Source organism: Tachypleus tridentatus, chromosome 8 (assembly GCF_004210375.1).
Source record: "Tachypleus tridentatus isolate NWPU-2018 chromosome 8, ASM421037v1, whole genome shotgun sequence".
In the NCBI taxonomy this organism is placed as follows: Eukaryota; Metazoa; Arthropoda; class Merostomata; order Xiphosura; family Limulidae; genus Tachypleus; species Tachypleus tridentatus.
This window is the reverse complement of record NC_134832.1, coordinates 115,752,789-115,768,354: the sequence shown is the minus strand read 5'-3', so window position 1 is coordinate 115,768,354 and position 15,566 is coordinate 115,752,789. Positions and strand designations below refer to the sequence as shown.

Here is a 15,566-nt window from a genome sequence, read left to right as displayed (position 1 = left end):
CAATTCTAACATAATCCTAATCCACCAACTGCATATTAGTTCATTCTAAGTAATACTTTTAAACATGAAAAACAATATGTCTAAAGGATGTACCTCAAAATTTTGACTGTTTGCCCTTAATTTTGATACAAGGAACCTGTAGAGCCTCAAAAGAACAGTGAAGGTTTTGTCATCCTATTACAGGAAAATATATTTACATAGTGAAATATTATTGAGACAGGCTAATAATAAGAGATGTGGCAAATTAAGTTTGTTTTTTTCTTAAATATATGTGATTTAATTAAGATGTCTGAGATTTTCTGGGAGATTCTTTTTAGCAGTAAAAGAACTTAAATATTAGAGATAAATAGCATAAGTTTTGTAATCTTTAAATGAGATTATTTTGTTTTCAGAAAAATTAGTTTCCTTTATCTATTAGTATTGTAAGTTGTGAAATGACTTGCAAAATGATGTGATGTGTACATTTGCTATAAGCTAGTTTAGATTTTGTTTGATACATGTTTAGATGCAAAAGGCTAGATTCAACTGTGATTGGTTTCAAACTGATGAAAAGGTGATTTCAGTGGTTCTGAAAGCTTTTTGGTGTATTGTTTTTTCTTGTGTGTTAAAGTTCAGATTGAATAGTACCAGTTTCTTCACATATTTACCTTTAACTTAGAGCCATTAACTGTAAAAATGTAATAATCAGTGATGTCGAGAAAACCCACTTGTTGAGAAATTTATATGCAAAAACGGCTCGTTTGGGTTGAGAAAATGTAATGTTTTTAAATGAAAAATAGCAGTTCATCTTGCACGCTGTAATATTGTATTTGTAGTTTAGAAATTTTATGGTACAAATATCAGCACTAAGAAAAGTAAAACAACAAAATTGTAGAATAATTTAAACTTGCAGATTATGTAAGTCGTAACTAATTTTGAAATGTTGATTTTGCCCTTTCAAGGTACAAAAAGAGACATGTTGCATTAAAATTGTTATACTTAGGCTGGGAATACCAAGGTTTTGCTGCACAAGAAGACACAAATAGAACAATTGAAACACAGCTTTTTAATGCTTTGATGAAAACGAGGCTTATAGAGTCTCGAGAAACTTCAAATTATCATAGATGTGGCCGTACAGATAAGGGAGTTTCTGCATTTAGTCAGGTAGGCTACAAATTTAAAATGTGTAGTATATTGTTAAATTTCATGAATCATTTAACAGAACCAAAATTAGTTGGATGAACAGAAAATGATGTAGCATACCTATTTTTCAGAAAGTTAGAAAATCCAAGTAAACTGAAAATAAAATCAACAATTTTATTTGTACATATTTCAGTGTGTGTGTATATATATAAATAATGTGTGAAAGTACTGTTTAGCACTTAATAACTGTATATGCATTTTAGGTGATCTCTCTCGATTTAAGGTCCAATTGTCTTGAAGGTAAAGGCATTTTTGTACCAGATGGCTATGCTGAAGGAAATAAAAAAGGTGAATAATTACCAAAACTGTTTACTTTCTGTTTAGGTAAAAACATTGTTTTTTAAACAAATTGGAATATAACTTTACATAGTAAGGAAAAACTTGAACTAAACAAGTGAATCCATGTTTTTGATCTGTTACATTGAAGTACTAAAACACATGACTAACTGTTGGAAGACTTTGTGGCATGAGAGATCTGCATGTAACTATTGTAGTTACTTAATTTATCTATATAAAGTATAAAACATCAGTAGGATAGTCATGCACATTTTACTTTTCATGAGTTGATGCAGCTTACCAGTTTCATACTTTTATGCAAGAGAATTTGATATGCAAATCAGTTATTTTTTGTTTTAATAGAAAATTGGTTGAGCTACAATAGTGAAAAATGTATGATAGTAATAACTTCATTTTAACATCAGTTTGCAATTAATTTTAATGAGTATTAAATTAACGTTAATAAACATTAATTAATATTTACTTCATTTTTCTCCTCATATTTCTTGTGAAGATGGTCAGTGTGAAGAGATTCATTATGTACAGATACTTAACAAAGTGCTACCTCCTGAGATCAGAATTATAGCTTGGGCTCCTGTAGTAAACAGTTTCAGTGCCAGGTTTGTTGTGCTAGTGGATCTGCCTTGTAATTTGAACATGGCAAAGAACTGGATATAAAATTTATTTCAAATAAAGTACTTTCTGTATGGTGCATGGAATGTTCAAATAAAAAAACAAACTACCTTTTAGTAAACATAAAATATTTTTGTAGAAATGTCAGGGGGCAGTCTTTTTTTTAATCATGTTGATATTTTAATAATATGTAATGCTAAAATATCTTGTTTATATTTTAAATGTTTTTTATCTCTCATAGGATATTTGAAAAACACTTTTATTCTGGTGGAATGAGTTTATAAACTAAACTTTTGTTTTGTCAAAGTTATAAAAATTTCCTTTTCCTGTTTAAAGAGAGGCAAAAATACATAAGTAATACATGTGTATGTTAGAAATACATATCTGTAGGTCATAAGAATTTTTATGCAATTTGGTTGTACAGTATAATAAGGATTTTCAAATTAAAATATAAAATTAATTATAAGATTGTGAATGAACTACATAAAATGTAGCTTAGATAAACTGGGAAAGATTTTTAACATGATCTTAATATTGGTTTACATAGGTTTGATTGTCTGAAAAGGACATACAAATATTTCTTTCCTAAAGGAGATTTAAATATTGAAGTAAGTTTTCATTTTAAATTACAGATCCTAGTAAACAATGAAACTTTGTCTTAATCTGTTATAATGAGTAGTTTTCTCTAGCTAAAAGTTTGATATCTGTTTATGTCATTACCATATGATATATCTGTTTTGGAAGCCTTGAATGTATTCACTAAACTACTGTTAAGAATAATATGACTTTCAGTATTTTTATAGGCATTATTCTGGTGCAGGACTGTCTGATCAGTTGGATGACAGCTATAATATTTGCATTTTGTAGTAATTTTATTCACAAATTCCATAATTATTTGAAATAATTGTAGATATTTCTATCTGACAGAAGTTTAAATGAATGTAAATTTACATTATGCATATTACTAGCAGGTAAACTATTCCATACATTTTCATTATGATGAACAAAATAGTTCTTTTAAAAACTAAATTAGATTTACATTTTCAAATATTGTACTTATTTCTTTCAAGTTAAATAAGCCCTTTTTACATATTAAAACTTTTACAATATCATAGTATTATTAGTCCTAGAGTAGCTATTTAAGACAATTTCTTTCTAAAACAACATTATCTTTTACGTCTTTAGTGAAAAATTTACCAACACTTTTGGTATGTTATTTTCTTTTTTATTAAATTCAAGTAAGTACAAAAACTCTTGAGGCCAAATTTTAATATTTTGAGCTTAGACTTCCATAGATTGTATTCTTGTATGATATATTTTAATTTATTGATGACTTAATTCCATTATTCCTTATTTCAGAAATAAGCGTTTCATTTAAACCAAGGATTTTAACACTTGATTTTTAGATAGCTTGCATAAACCATTGAGAAGTTTAAAATTTTTGTGCACTTTAAGTGTGCCCATCTACATTTTCTCTGTCATCATTTCCAGCAGTTTCTGAAATTTTGGTTTTCCTGAACTCAAAGACACTACTTGTATTAATTATGCAATTGGTACCAATATAAATATAAAATATAATGAGGCTATGATTGCTGTAACTCAAACAAACCTAATCGTTCCATCCTCAGTGTTAAAAATAAGCTACATTAGAACCTAGATCACCTCTAGTAAGAATAAATTGTAGGATTTTTTTAAGCTGTTTATGTATTGCTTAGTTGTGAATAATTGTTTATTTTTATCATATTTTGTAATTACAGCTTTTCTTATAGATTGATTGATTATTGATTAGTAATCATGATGATAAGCAAGTTAAATAGTAAAAAAAAATATTCCTTTGCTCAATGAAGATTATATTTCTTCTGTTTTAGATAGTATTATCTTTTTTACACTTTTTAAATTCATGAACTCTTTTATTTGTTTAGAAAATGGAAGAGGCAGCACAGTACTTAGTTGGAGAACATGATTTTAGGAATTTGTGTAAGATGGATGTAGGAAATGGAGTGGTGAACTATAATAGAAATATTTTACAAGCCATCATATCTCCTTTGACACCCAGGTTTTGTATTGCATAACTAATGTTTGGTAGATTTTTCTGGCATATAATTATGCCTGTGAATTTTACTTTCAAAAAGTTATCTGTAACATTTTTGTTATATATTACTTGAGATGATTTTATGCACTGTTAACATTTTTCTATAGTGATGAAAATCTAATCTAATTTAAAAAAGGTTTGTTAATAGAGGGAGCAATATTATATATTTTTCCGAAGATCTTGAAAATATTTCATATTAACTACTGTGTATTGCTTGAAAATTACATGTGAATTTTAAACTCTCAGTCATGGAAGTATATGATACAACTACTAAAAACAAGCCAAAAAAATTATGAACTCATTCAAACAGAACTGTGTATGAGCTTGCTCCCCAGTGGTATGGCAGTATGTCTGTGTACTCACACATCTAGAAACTGGGTTTTGACACCCATGGTGGGCAGATCACATATAGCTCATTGTATAGCTTTGTGCTTAATTCAAAAATGAACAAACAAGCACGAGCTTTTTTGTCTAGGGAAAAAATATTTTTATCTTGAATAAGTTTTGTTTAACAACATTTTTTACCTTTAGTTTAGTTAGAAGAACATATGATGGTAGAGTTAGGCAATATTAACAATAAATTCATACCTATACAATAATTTTTTTACCAACTTTTTGTTATTTTTTATATTTTCTATCTTGATTGTTTTTAGGAATAACAAGAAACTAAGGAAGATTGCTAGGTCTCTCTGATGATTTCAATAATTAATTTGCTTGATAGAGAGTTCAGGATTAGTTTTTAAGTATATTAAACTTTGAAAGTATGATTGTTAAACTAACTTACGTGATTAACGAAAATTTGTTTTTTTTCTTTTCTAGTTCTGATAAGGGTTACCAGTTATTTGAGTTAACAGTGGTGGGTCAAGCATTTTTATGGCATCAGATACGCTGCATTACAGCAATACTCTTTTTAGTTGGACAAGGCAAAGAGAAACCTACAGTAAGTCTTTCATTTTGTTTTGGAGCTGGTTGTTGCTTAAATAGTAAATATGCCATGCTGTGGGTGAATTATGAGGGTGTTGGTGAAATCACACTATTTAAAAGGAGTTACCTAGGAGTTGGCTGTGAGTGCTGTTGATTAGTTGCCTTCTCTCTATCTTGTTTGTCAGTTAAAAATTAGGAGTGACTAGCTGTTGTATAGTTTTGTGCAATATTGGAAAAAAAAAAATCCTTTTATACTGTGTATGATCTAAGTAGTTCAAACTCATAAGAACTTTCATAATAAAAGCTTCACTAAGTATATCATTGATGCAACTGGAGACTACATAATGTTGTTTTTTTTTTTCCAGTAGTATTTTTTTGACTGAGAGTTTACATCAACTAGAACTATTAAACTGTGTTAGTGAACATTCAAAACAAGATTTAATGATGTAAAAAAATCTTACATTTATTAACAACTAGTGGGAGTTTCCATCCCATGGGTGGAAGATGTGTAAGCTCCTGATTAATGAAAGGTTGTCTTAAGATATGAAAAGTTACTTCATTTATATGTAATTGTTAAAAATGCCCATAAGAACTGCAAAATGTAAAATTAGAAATTTGTATGTGTCTGCATGGATGTAATAAATCAAACCTTCATGCCAAATTTGGTGAAGTAGAGGTAGAAACATCCAAAAAAATCACAAAATGCAAAACTGAAAATTTGTATTTACTGCTGCATGGATCTAATGAACCTCCATAAAAGTATTTATGTGGATGTACAACAGATAATTCTATTATATTTATATAGATATGCACATCATAAGTTATATTTTACTATTAAGCAAAGTAGCTTGTAGAAATAAACATATTTGGAAAATCATTGTAAATGATTAAAATATATATTTTTATAATTCTTTATTTGGGCTGAGCATAACGTAAGGGTTATTCTGATAGACTGCAGGTCAAACAAAAAGCTATGTTTCTAAACAGCATGTTTCCATGTGCTCTTGGGACTTTCATTTGTGGTTGCATAACAACTATAAGAGTTGTTTAAAAATATCTATATGAGTGGTAAGTGTTGTTGACTGGTTGCATTTTTCTGGACTGCCTGAATCTGAGAAGTCTTTAACCTGTCTATTTAGTTCATGTATTGTATAAAGCCAATCAAGTTGAAAATATCAATACCATTTCACTTTTTGTTCATTTAAAGCTGTAAATAAGAAACATTTTACTATATTTATAAAATGTTCTAGTGATTAGAAACAGTTAAGGAATGTGCTGTTAAATAAATGTTTTAAAATACAAAAGTTTTTATATTAATTAAAGTAGTTTAATGTTTTAGAATAAGAATGCAAAAATAACAATAACCTAAGCTATTTTAATGTTCTAAATATTTGACAGAAGACTTGCAGAAAAATTACTCTCTGAAATGTATCTGATTAGAATATGTTGTAGTATTAATTTAAAATTTAAGTAACTTTTTGCATTAATTTCAGAAATTACAATGTAATATGATCATATGAAATAAAAATTAAGTGTTCATCCTTTATTCCTAGATTATTTTAGACCTACTAGACGTGAAACAACATCCAAGGAAACCACAGTATACTATGGCTGCAGGTAACCAGCATCATATGTAGTAATTATGATACAATGCAAATTTTTCACACACACACACACACACACACACACACACACACACACACACACACACAGAGAGAGAGAGAGAGAGAAAGAGAGAGATGTTTACTTTCAAGAAACTGTTTATATTACTTGTAGCTGATAAATCAGTTCAAACCATGAAGCTAATAATTTCATTTTAAATAGGTAACTCTGGCCAAAAAGTAAATATTCTTTGTTCACATTTTGAAAGAAAATGTTATGTAAAGTATGCATAACTCAAATCTTAGCTTTGGTGTACACAAAATGTACATAGCTATAAACTTTAGTCATGGAGAACACTAGTTTATTAAGAGTACAACATGTATCAGCTAATAATGAGATTTTTCTACTATATTGACTTCTGAATCTCATGTTGCACTAATGCCCAGGGTTAATGAAAATCAGCAGCTGTCACAAGTTTCTAAGTGGAGTCAAGAGTCTGCAAAAAGAAATGGCTATCAGATGTATTGTAAATGGTACAAGTGTCTGAAATTTACTATGAGTAAATGAGCTAAAGAAGTTGAATACTTTTGGCCTTACAAATGCTTAAAACTAATTTATCTTGGTTCATTGACACTTGGACTGTTGTGAAAAATCCATATATCTGGCTTTAGATATGGCACTCAGAGCTTTAAGAATAGTTCAAAACTGGAGGCTACCACATACATAGTGATCATAGAATTCTGTAATTGTGGAGTTTATAGATGAGTTACAGTCCATAAGCTGTGACTGTAATTGTTTGCTCTCATTATGTCTGGAATAGTTATGTTCTTCATAAATAACTTGTTCTATCATGATATTCTGGACAGTGCTGTACTTTCTGGACTGATAGAATTTCATAAAAAAAAAACTTTTCCATCACGATAATACATCACGCTACACAGCATACTGTTGTTTAAGAGAAATAGCACAAAGAACTTGCCTTGGTCAACCTAGAGCCCTGAAGTGGTTCAGCCTGTTACATTTGGAATGCTATTTGAGGAAGAGAAGAGAAAGGTCCCAAAATCTTACTATACTAGATGCTTAACAACATTGGTGGGAAGTTGGAAGTATGAAATACATTGTTTAGGCTTTGATTACCCCAAATGGTGGACTCAGTCCCTATTAAGGTGTAACTTCACCAGTTAAACATAATACCCCTCATCTCAAGGTATGTTATTTCAGTACCTGTTTGATAATATAGGCTCTTTTATCATTTTCCATTTTTTTGAGTCATACAGGAGTGTTTTACCTCTATTACTAGGTTGTGTAATGTTGACTTTAGACCTGAAATCTACTTTTTAACCAAATTTGGGCAAACTTTTCTTAAACTTTTGAATTGCTTCAGATGCATGTGGCAATGAGAAATACCCAATCAAAGAGTTAGACTTGCCTTTTTTATTCATGGCAAAATTTTGTTGACAGCTACTGAGTGAAATGTTTTATTTATTGAAGGCTGTTCAATAATTTGTCATTTCCAAGGTTTTCTTTCTATTACTTGTAATTGTTTTTTGTACAATTTATAATGCTATTCTCAGCATTAACAGTACTTGACTTTGTAGTTTTTGAGTGACTTGTTGAAGTTAAAATATCTGTTTGCAAGATGTTATTTTTTGTAAATCTAATTTTGAAATTCTTTATTAATAATGGTCACCAGTACACCTAGAAAGGAAGTTTAGTGGCTTTCATAATCTTCTTCTCTAGTTAACTTGATAGATTAATGTTGGCTCTCAAGATGACTGTGGAGCATTTAGTTCACATCCTGAATATGGCCAAACTTTAAGTTTTAAGTATGCTCTTATGAAAATCAGTTCATCAAAATATTCTAAATACAACTTGCAGACATTTGCTGAAAGTTGAGAAACCTTTGGTGTGTTGTCAGTTATGTTTGAGACTTAGGATTTGATTAGATGTTTAGTTAGAGTTCACACTTTATTTCATTGATCTAAAGGATGATTACTTAACTTTGCTCACTTTCATAGCAAAGTAATTCTACTGATATCTATGGATGATTACTTATTTTGCTCAAGTGGGTCATCATTCTCCAGTTTTTCCACAACAATATTAACTTTCTTGTGAAGTAATACTTTGGTATAAAGTGTTGTCATATCAAAAGATTATTAATAAATCTGCCTGCTTCTTGGGTTTCATTTTTGAAGTGAAAAATAGTCCTTCGTAAAAGATAATTTTCCTTTCAATACTGATACAGTTTATGCCTCACTAGTCAGTAGGTAGCTGACATTTAAACGTGATTAATTGAATTTAATAGTACCTTATTTATTTTGGACAGACTAAGTTTGTGAAGCTGTATGATGGTTTGGTTTAGATACTTTAAGTTTCACTTAGTTCTCCAATAAATTAGCAGCTATTCAGAAATGCCTAATTTGTTACTTTAATCAAATTTTTATTAGGTTATTTAATTTATCTATTTAACACACCAATTTTGTGAATTTTTTGAGCTGAAGGACAGGTAATTTCACACATTTTATGTTCAATTTTAGCATATAATATGAGAAATCAATAAATATACAATTTTTCATTTTTATTATTTGCTTTATTTCAGAGCTCCCTCTTGTGTTGTTTGATTGTCAGTTTCCAGACGTACAGTGGCAGTATGATACTGATGGCCTAAACTCACTAATCAGACACTTACAAAATCATTGGACCAATCACTGTATCAGGTTTGTCATTTGTAGAACAATATCTATCATGCTAAGAATTGCATCACAGCTTCCTGTTTGGGTAACATCATTATTTCTTATATGGGTACTAATGTAAAAACATTATCAGCTGTAACAGATTTTACAGTGATTCCATAAGTTAATAGAGATTAAAGTATTCAGCATATAAAGGAAAATTGTCTAAAAGTTAAAAAGAATGTTCCCAGTTTTTTAAGCCATAAGCATTGCTCATTTATTGAAATGTTTATCTTTGTTATTGGCAATATGCAGAAATAAATAACGTATTTAATTTCAGCATTCCACACAGCAATTTGAGGATGAATTAGGACCTTTGTTGACTCCTACCTCAGTCCATTTATTGGCTTCTGCTCTTTCTTTGGTTTTCTGGCTTGTATTGTTGGGATTTATTGAGTAGAGATGTTTTGTTGTAGGGTGTTTGTCTTCCTGCTGTAATGTTCCATGAGTTACACAAGGTTCCATTTTTTTATTCCTTTACATTTGCCAGTGTTCCAAAGGTATTGGAATCTCAAATTGATTTTGTCCATTTGCATTCTTCCTTGTCATCATTGGCCTCTGGACTTTCTCGAGTTCCTTCTGACAGTAAAGGCATGACTGTTCATCATGTGCCCTGATCCCAAACTTCTGCTCCTTGAAGTGTTTGTGTTCAAAACAGGTCCCATTCTTATTTTTGTGACTCTTCTGCTTGGGCTGAATGTTGTCAACAGTGTTGGTGACTACCCTGTAGAGGTGTGGTCTATGGGAGCAAGTTTAAGTTATGTTTTAGCCACCTGGAATTCCTCCATCACACATCCATGGGTCCTTCAGTTTCTGACAAAAGATGTGGTCATTCAGTTCATTTCACCTCTTCCATTATCCTCCCAAGCAGTGGTATTTCTCCCTACAAAAGATCCATTGATCTATTCCCAAAGCAATAGGAGAGCTATTGGTCAAGGGATATTCAGAGAAAGTCAATTCCGTTCTTCCTGGATTTTACTCCTGGTTATTTTTTGTGCCTCAAAATATGGGAGATTGGCAGCCAAATATCCATCAATCTTGTATGAACCAATTCTTAAATCCTTTCTGGTTCACGAAGGAGTCCTTTCTCAGTCTTTGTTATTTTTCACCAAATGTATGGATGACCAAGTTTAATGTCACCAATGCCTATCTCCACATTCCCATAGCAAATTAATTATACTGATATCTATGTTTTCAGTTATTTATTGAACCATGTCTTCTGCAGACTGGTAAGAGCTTTCTCTAGTCACCTTCATGCTTTGGGCTTGTGCATTCACCATTATATGGACGAATGGCTATTTATGGCACCATCTTGTTGGTTGGCAGAATAACATACCCTAATTCTTTTTTTTCAGAAGCCACCAAAGCTGGTTTTCTTATCAAAGTCAAGAAGTACGTTCTCTTACCAACTCAATGTATTTTCTATCTGGGTGTCTTTTTCAACATGTCTTTAAGCTGTGTCCAGCCAACTTCCATCTGGCTCCATGCAATTGGTCTCTTACTTATGTCTCCTCCTCGTACTGTGCCCACACAGAGGCCTACATGTAATACCAGTTCAGGTTTGACACAAAACTATCAGGTTTGGGTTTTTTGGCCCTTCTTTATGATCAGTATCAGTTTACTATATTGTTCATGAAAGATTTGCTAGCAGATTTTAGGATAAATCAGGAAAGATGTATGCTAATGTGACTTGCAGCATATAAGTTGTTTTGGTAAATGAACATATATGCTTTGAATCGTGTTTATTACATATTCACTAAAGCAATCAAAAACATATTAGGTTATAAAGCCAACTGTATATATTTGATGTAGCTCTTTGATGATGTTTGTAAGTCACTGAGACAGAAGTGTTGGTTTTCAAACACAACCCAAAATGTGTTTTTGTATTGCTCACTGTTCTACTTCAGTTGTTGTTTCAACAGACTTTTTCTACTACCTGATAATTTGAATGCTGTGCAATTTAAGAGCCTTGTATAAAAAGAAACATATAAATAAGATATAAACTTGTCTTGAATTAATCAAAATCTGAATAAAATTGCAAAATAATATGCTTACTGTATATTTTAAATAGTTTGATTGGTTTATAAAATAAAGCACTTCTATTCAAGAAATGTTTTTACATGTAGAGTAATTTTTGTGATTGATTTTGGCAGTGATGCATTTCATGTATAATATTTTACATGAATGTGATAAAGATAGCCTAATATCAGTTTTTTTAGACACTAGGGTTATCGCTGTTATATACTGGAACATTTGAGCTAATTTTTCAATGGCTAAATGGTAGATTGAGTGACACCCCAACTACACAGTAGTGTGTCTGTGGACTACAGACAGAGTTTCCATACCTGTGGTGGGCAGAGAACATAGAGCCCATTGTGTAGGTTTGTGCTTAATTTATGAATAACCAAACAAGATTGAATGGCATCTTTATAGAACACCTATCCCCCAAAGTGTACTGTATACCTCTTAATCAAAACATTGTGTTAAGAAAAACAGTGGTCTATAATAACAAAAATCCTATGTCACAGTTGGACATGGTGTCCCTTGCTACCATAAATATGTTGTGAGGGTTGCCCTAAAAGGATATGAAATGAGATCTTTTATGTGGTGTAAGTTGTCAATAACCATTTCTGTATGGGGCTAGTTCCTGGACTGTACTAACAAACATGAAATTTATAAAATAATGAATAGTTTGTTTTTATACAATCACACTACTATTTTTTTCCAGATGATTAAGTATGATTTGTACATATTTTTTATGATAGTACAGATGGTCCCCGACTTACGTAAACGTCCACTTAGGAAAAGAATTCTCATAAACCCATTGATAAATTGTTGAATTACGAAAAATTTACGTTATCAAAGTGCTAATGTTGTAGCTATGTTGTCATTTCTACAACATTATCAACTGCTCTTAGGGATGCTACCATGTGACTACCTGCAGTAATAAACAAACTTGCCCCAAATTAATTATTCCTCACTTTTTGAAAACTTCTTTTTCTTTTAGCATTTGCTGGACATTTTTATTATATCTACATAGCCTAATTAAGTGTTGTGTGATGTAGGTTGGCACATAAAACCATTAAATCAGCATTTATCTTTTCTAGGCCTTTATGACTTATGTAAAGGTTTTTGGAATGCAACCCTTGCATTAGTCAGGGACTGCGTGTAATTGATATTATGTAAAAAATTGAACTCTGAGCATATTTGGTTTTATGTCAGCACTTTGCACTTTACACCTATTTAAATCCATGCTACTATTATTATAGCTTGTTGTTTATTTCTTTATACAAACAAGACTTGGTAACATAAATACCTTCCAGGTGAGTGGCTACTCTTACTGTCCTGTCACAGTCTGTTAATTTTTCTGGAAGAAATAATGTCTAGAACTGAAATATATCAAGAATTAATATCAGAAAATATATTAAACCAGTAAGAATGAGGATGAATTTGATTTACTTTATATGAAAATGTTCAAGTTCCTGTCCTATTGTCTAAGTTTTTTGGGATAGCCTTTATTCATTCTTTGTACTAGTTTTTTTTTTTTAAGCTGATTAAATTGTGAATTGATATTTGATCTGATTAAATAAAATAAAATAATTTCTTACAGAACAACTATTATTAAACAAATGTTGACTGATCTTGAAAATCTGCATGGAGAACATACTGAATCTATTTCATGCCAAACTGAGTATTTAACTATGGGTGCCAAGCCTCGAATATATAAGCCATTGTTAGAAAGACCTCACTGTGGTACGTTGTTGGTGATATTTACTTGCATTTATAAGGAAAGTTCAAACTTTTTAAAGAAATGCATATGTATATAGATAGCTACTATATCTGTTGTCATAAATTTACTTCAAACGATTGCTTTATATAAATGTTTTATAAATTTTAAAGCAGTAAACCAATTAGTATTGTGATTTCTGAAAGAATATTCCAATGATTTCCCTATATTTACTTTTTTGTTTTTTAATACCCTTGTCATGTAGAAAGTCTGGAAGATAGAATACAACACTATGCTAAGAGACAGAAAATTACCCAAGATAGTGAGAGTTCTTCAGAGAAAGCTACATCAATACTGAGTATTCATTTGTGAATTAAATGAAATAAATGTTGTAAATATGAGCTGTTAACATTTTATTAATTTTGTACATGGGTTATGCATTTAGAAGTTATTACACAGGAAGAAAAAAGAAAACTCGTATAAAGCAGAAAAGCATTTTTATTTTTTATCTGTGAGAAATACACAAAAAAAGCTTACAGCTCAAAAGATAGTATTTTGAATCGAAACTTATATATTACTTTAACAATACACAAAGAAGTTTAATTTTAATTTATTAGATTTCTTTCTAGATTCCTACTTTTCTCCTTTATTACCATTAACCACAAACTGAAATCACTATTTTGTTAAGAAAGTGTGAAACGTTTTGTTATAGTACACGTAGTAATGCCTAATAACAATTTTGTTTAAAAAATCAATTATGTTGTTAAAACATTTGCATTTTTTAGTCAAAATAATGATATTTTTGTTCAAAACACTGGATTATTCCAATGTACAGTCAAGTCATAACTGTTGTATATACATTTGAAAATTGAAAAGTTACTGAAACTATCATTACACAGGAAGTCCTTAGCACTAAATTTACTGATAAAATTTATTTTTTTCTAGAAGTTAAAAAGATTATTTTATAATTAAATTATTTTAAGTGATATGTACAAATTTTTTGTAGAGATACTTTTCTAGGTAACTAGATGACAATAAAGAACTGAAGGTAAAACAACTGTGAAACATGAAGTAATAAAGTAACGATCCCACATTAAAACAAAACAACAGTGATGAAGGAATGAACCACATTAAAACAAAACAACAGTGATGAAGGAATGAACCACATCAAAACAAGGTAACAATGACAAAGGAATGAACCACATCAAGACAACAGCAATAAAGGAATGAACCACGTCAAAAGAAGACAACAGCAATAAAGGAATGAACCACATTAAAACAAAACAACAGTGATAAAGGAATGAACCACATTAAAACAAAACAACAGTGATAAAGGAATGAACCACATTAAAACAAGGTAACAACAGTGATAAAGGAATGAACCACATTAAAACAAGGTAACAACAGTGATAAAGGAATGAACCACATTAAAACAAGGTAACAACAGTGATAAAGGAATGAACCACATTAAAACAAGGTAACAACAGTGATAAAGGAATGAACCACATTAAAACAAGGTAACAACAGTGATAAAGGAATGAACCACATTAAAACAAGGTAACAACAGTGATAAAGGAATGAACCACATTAAAACAAGGTAACAACAGTGATAAAGGAATGAACCACATTAAAACAAGGTAACAACAGTGATAAAGGAATGAACCACATTAAAACAAGGTAACAACAGTGATAAAGGAATGAACCACATTAAAACAAGGTAACAACAGTGATAAAGGAATGAACCACATTAAAACAAGGTAACAACAGTGATAAAGGAATGAACCACATTAAAACAAGGTAACAACAGTGATAAAGGAATGAACCACATTAAAACAAGGTAACAACAGTGATAAAGGAATGAACTACATCAAAACAAGGTAACAACAGTGATAAAGGAATGAACCACGTCAAAAGAAGACAACAGCAATAAAGGAATGAACCACGTCAAAATAAAACAACAGCAATAAAGGAATGAACAATGTCAAAATAAAACAACAGTGATAAAGGAATGAACCACGTCAAAATAAAACAACAGTGATAAAGGAATGAACCACGTCAAAATAAAACAACAGTGATAAAGGAATGAACCACGTCAAAATAAAACAACAGTGATAAAGGAATGAACCAAAGGTAACAACAGTGATAAAGGAATGAACCACATTAAAACAAGGTAACAACAATAAAGGAATGAACAACAGGTAACAACAGTGATAAAGGAATGAACCACATTAAAACAAGGTAACAACAGTGATAAAGGAATGAACCAAAAAACAAGAAGACCACACAAGGTAACAACAGTGATAAAGGAATGAACCACATTAAAACAAGGTAACAACAGTGATAAAGGAATGAACCACATTAAAACAAGGTAACAACAGTGATAAAGGAATGAACCACA

At 30.5% G+C, this 15,566-nt stretch overlaps 1 protein-coding gene across 5 annotated transcripts in view; it reads left to right on the top strand.

Moving 5' to 3' along the window:
• The window catches only part of LOC143223261 (tRNA pseudouridine(38/39) synthase), a 30,784-nt gene extending 16,562 nt beyond the window's left edge, over positions 1-14,222 (top strand). For 3 of the 5 annotated variants that reach the window (XM_076450985.1, XM_076450982.1, XM_076450986.1), the window contains 10 exons: positions 942-1,143; positions 1,386-1,470; positions 1,973-2,078; positions 2,639-2,699; positions 4,014-4,147; positions 5,003-5,123; positions 6,661-6,724; positions 9,309-9,426; positions 13,052-13,194; positions 13,434-13,566. In XM_076450985.1, coding sequence (XP_076307100.1) covers positions 942-1,143; positions 1,386-1,470; positions 1,973-2,078; positions 2,639-2,699; positions 4,014-4,147; positions 5,003-5,123; positions 6,661-6,724; positions 9,309-9,426; positions 13,052-13,194; positions 13,434-13,540 — 1,141 coding nt within the window. In that variant the 3' untranslated portion in view covers positions 13,541-13,566. Of the gene's footprint in view, positions 1-941; positions 1,144-1,385; positions 1,471-1,972; positions 2,079-2,638; positions 2,700-4,013; positions 4,148-5,002; positions 5,124-6,660; positions 6,725-9,308; positions 9,427-13,051; positions 13,195-13,433; positions 13,567-14,174 lie in introns of those variants that run through there. The other 2 variants (XM_076450987.1, XM_076450983.1) reach the window with 1 other exon arrangement.
• Positions 14,223-15,566: the final 1,344 nt, after the last annotated feature.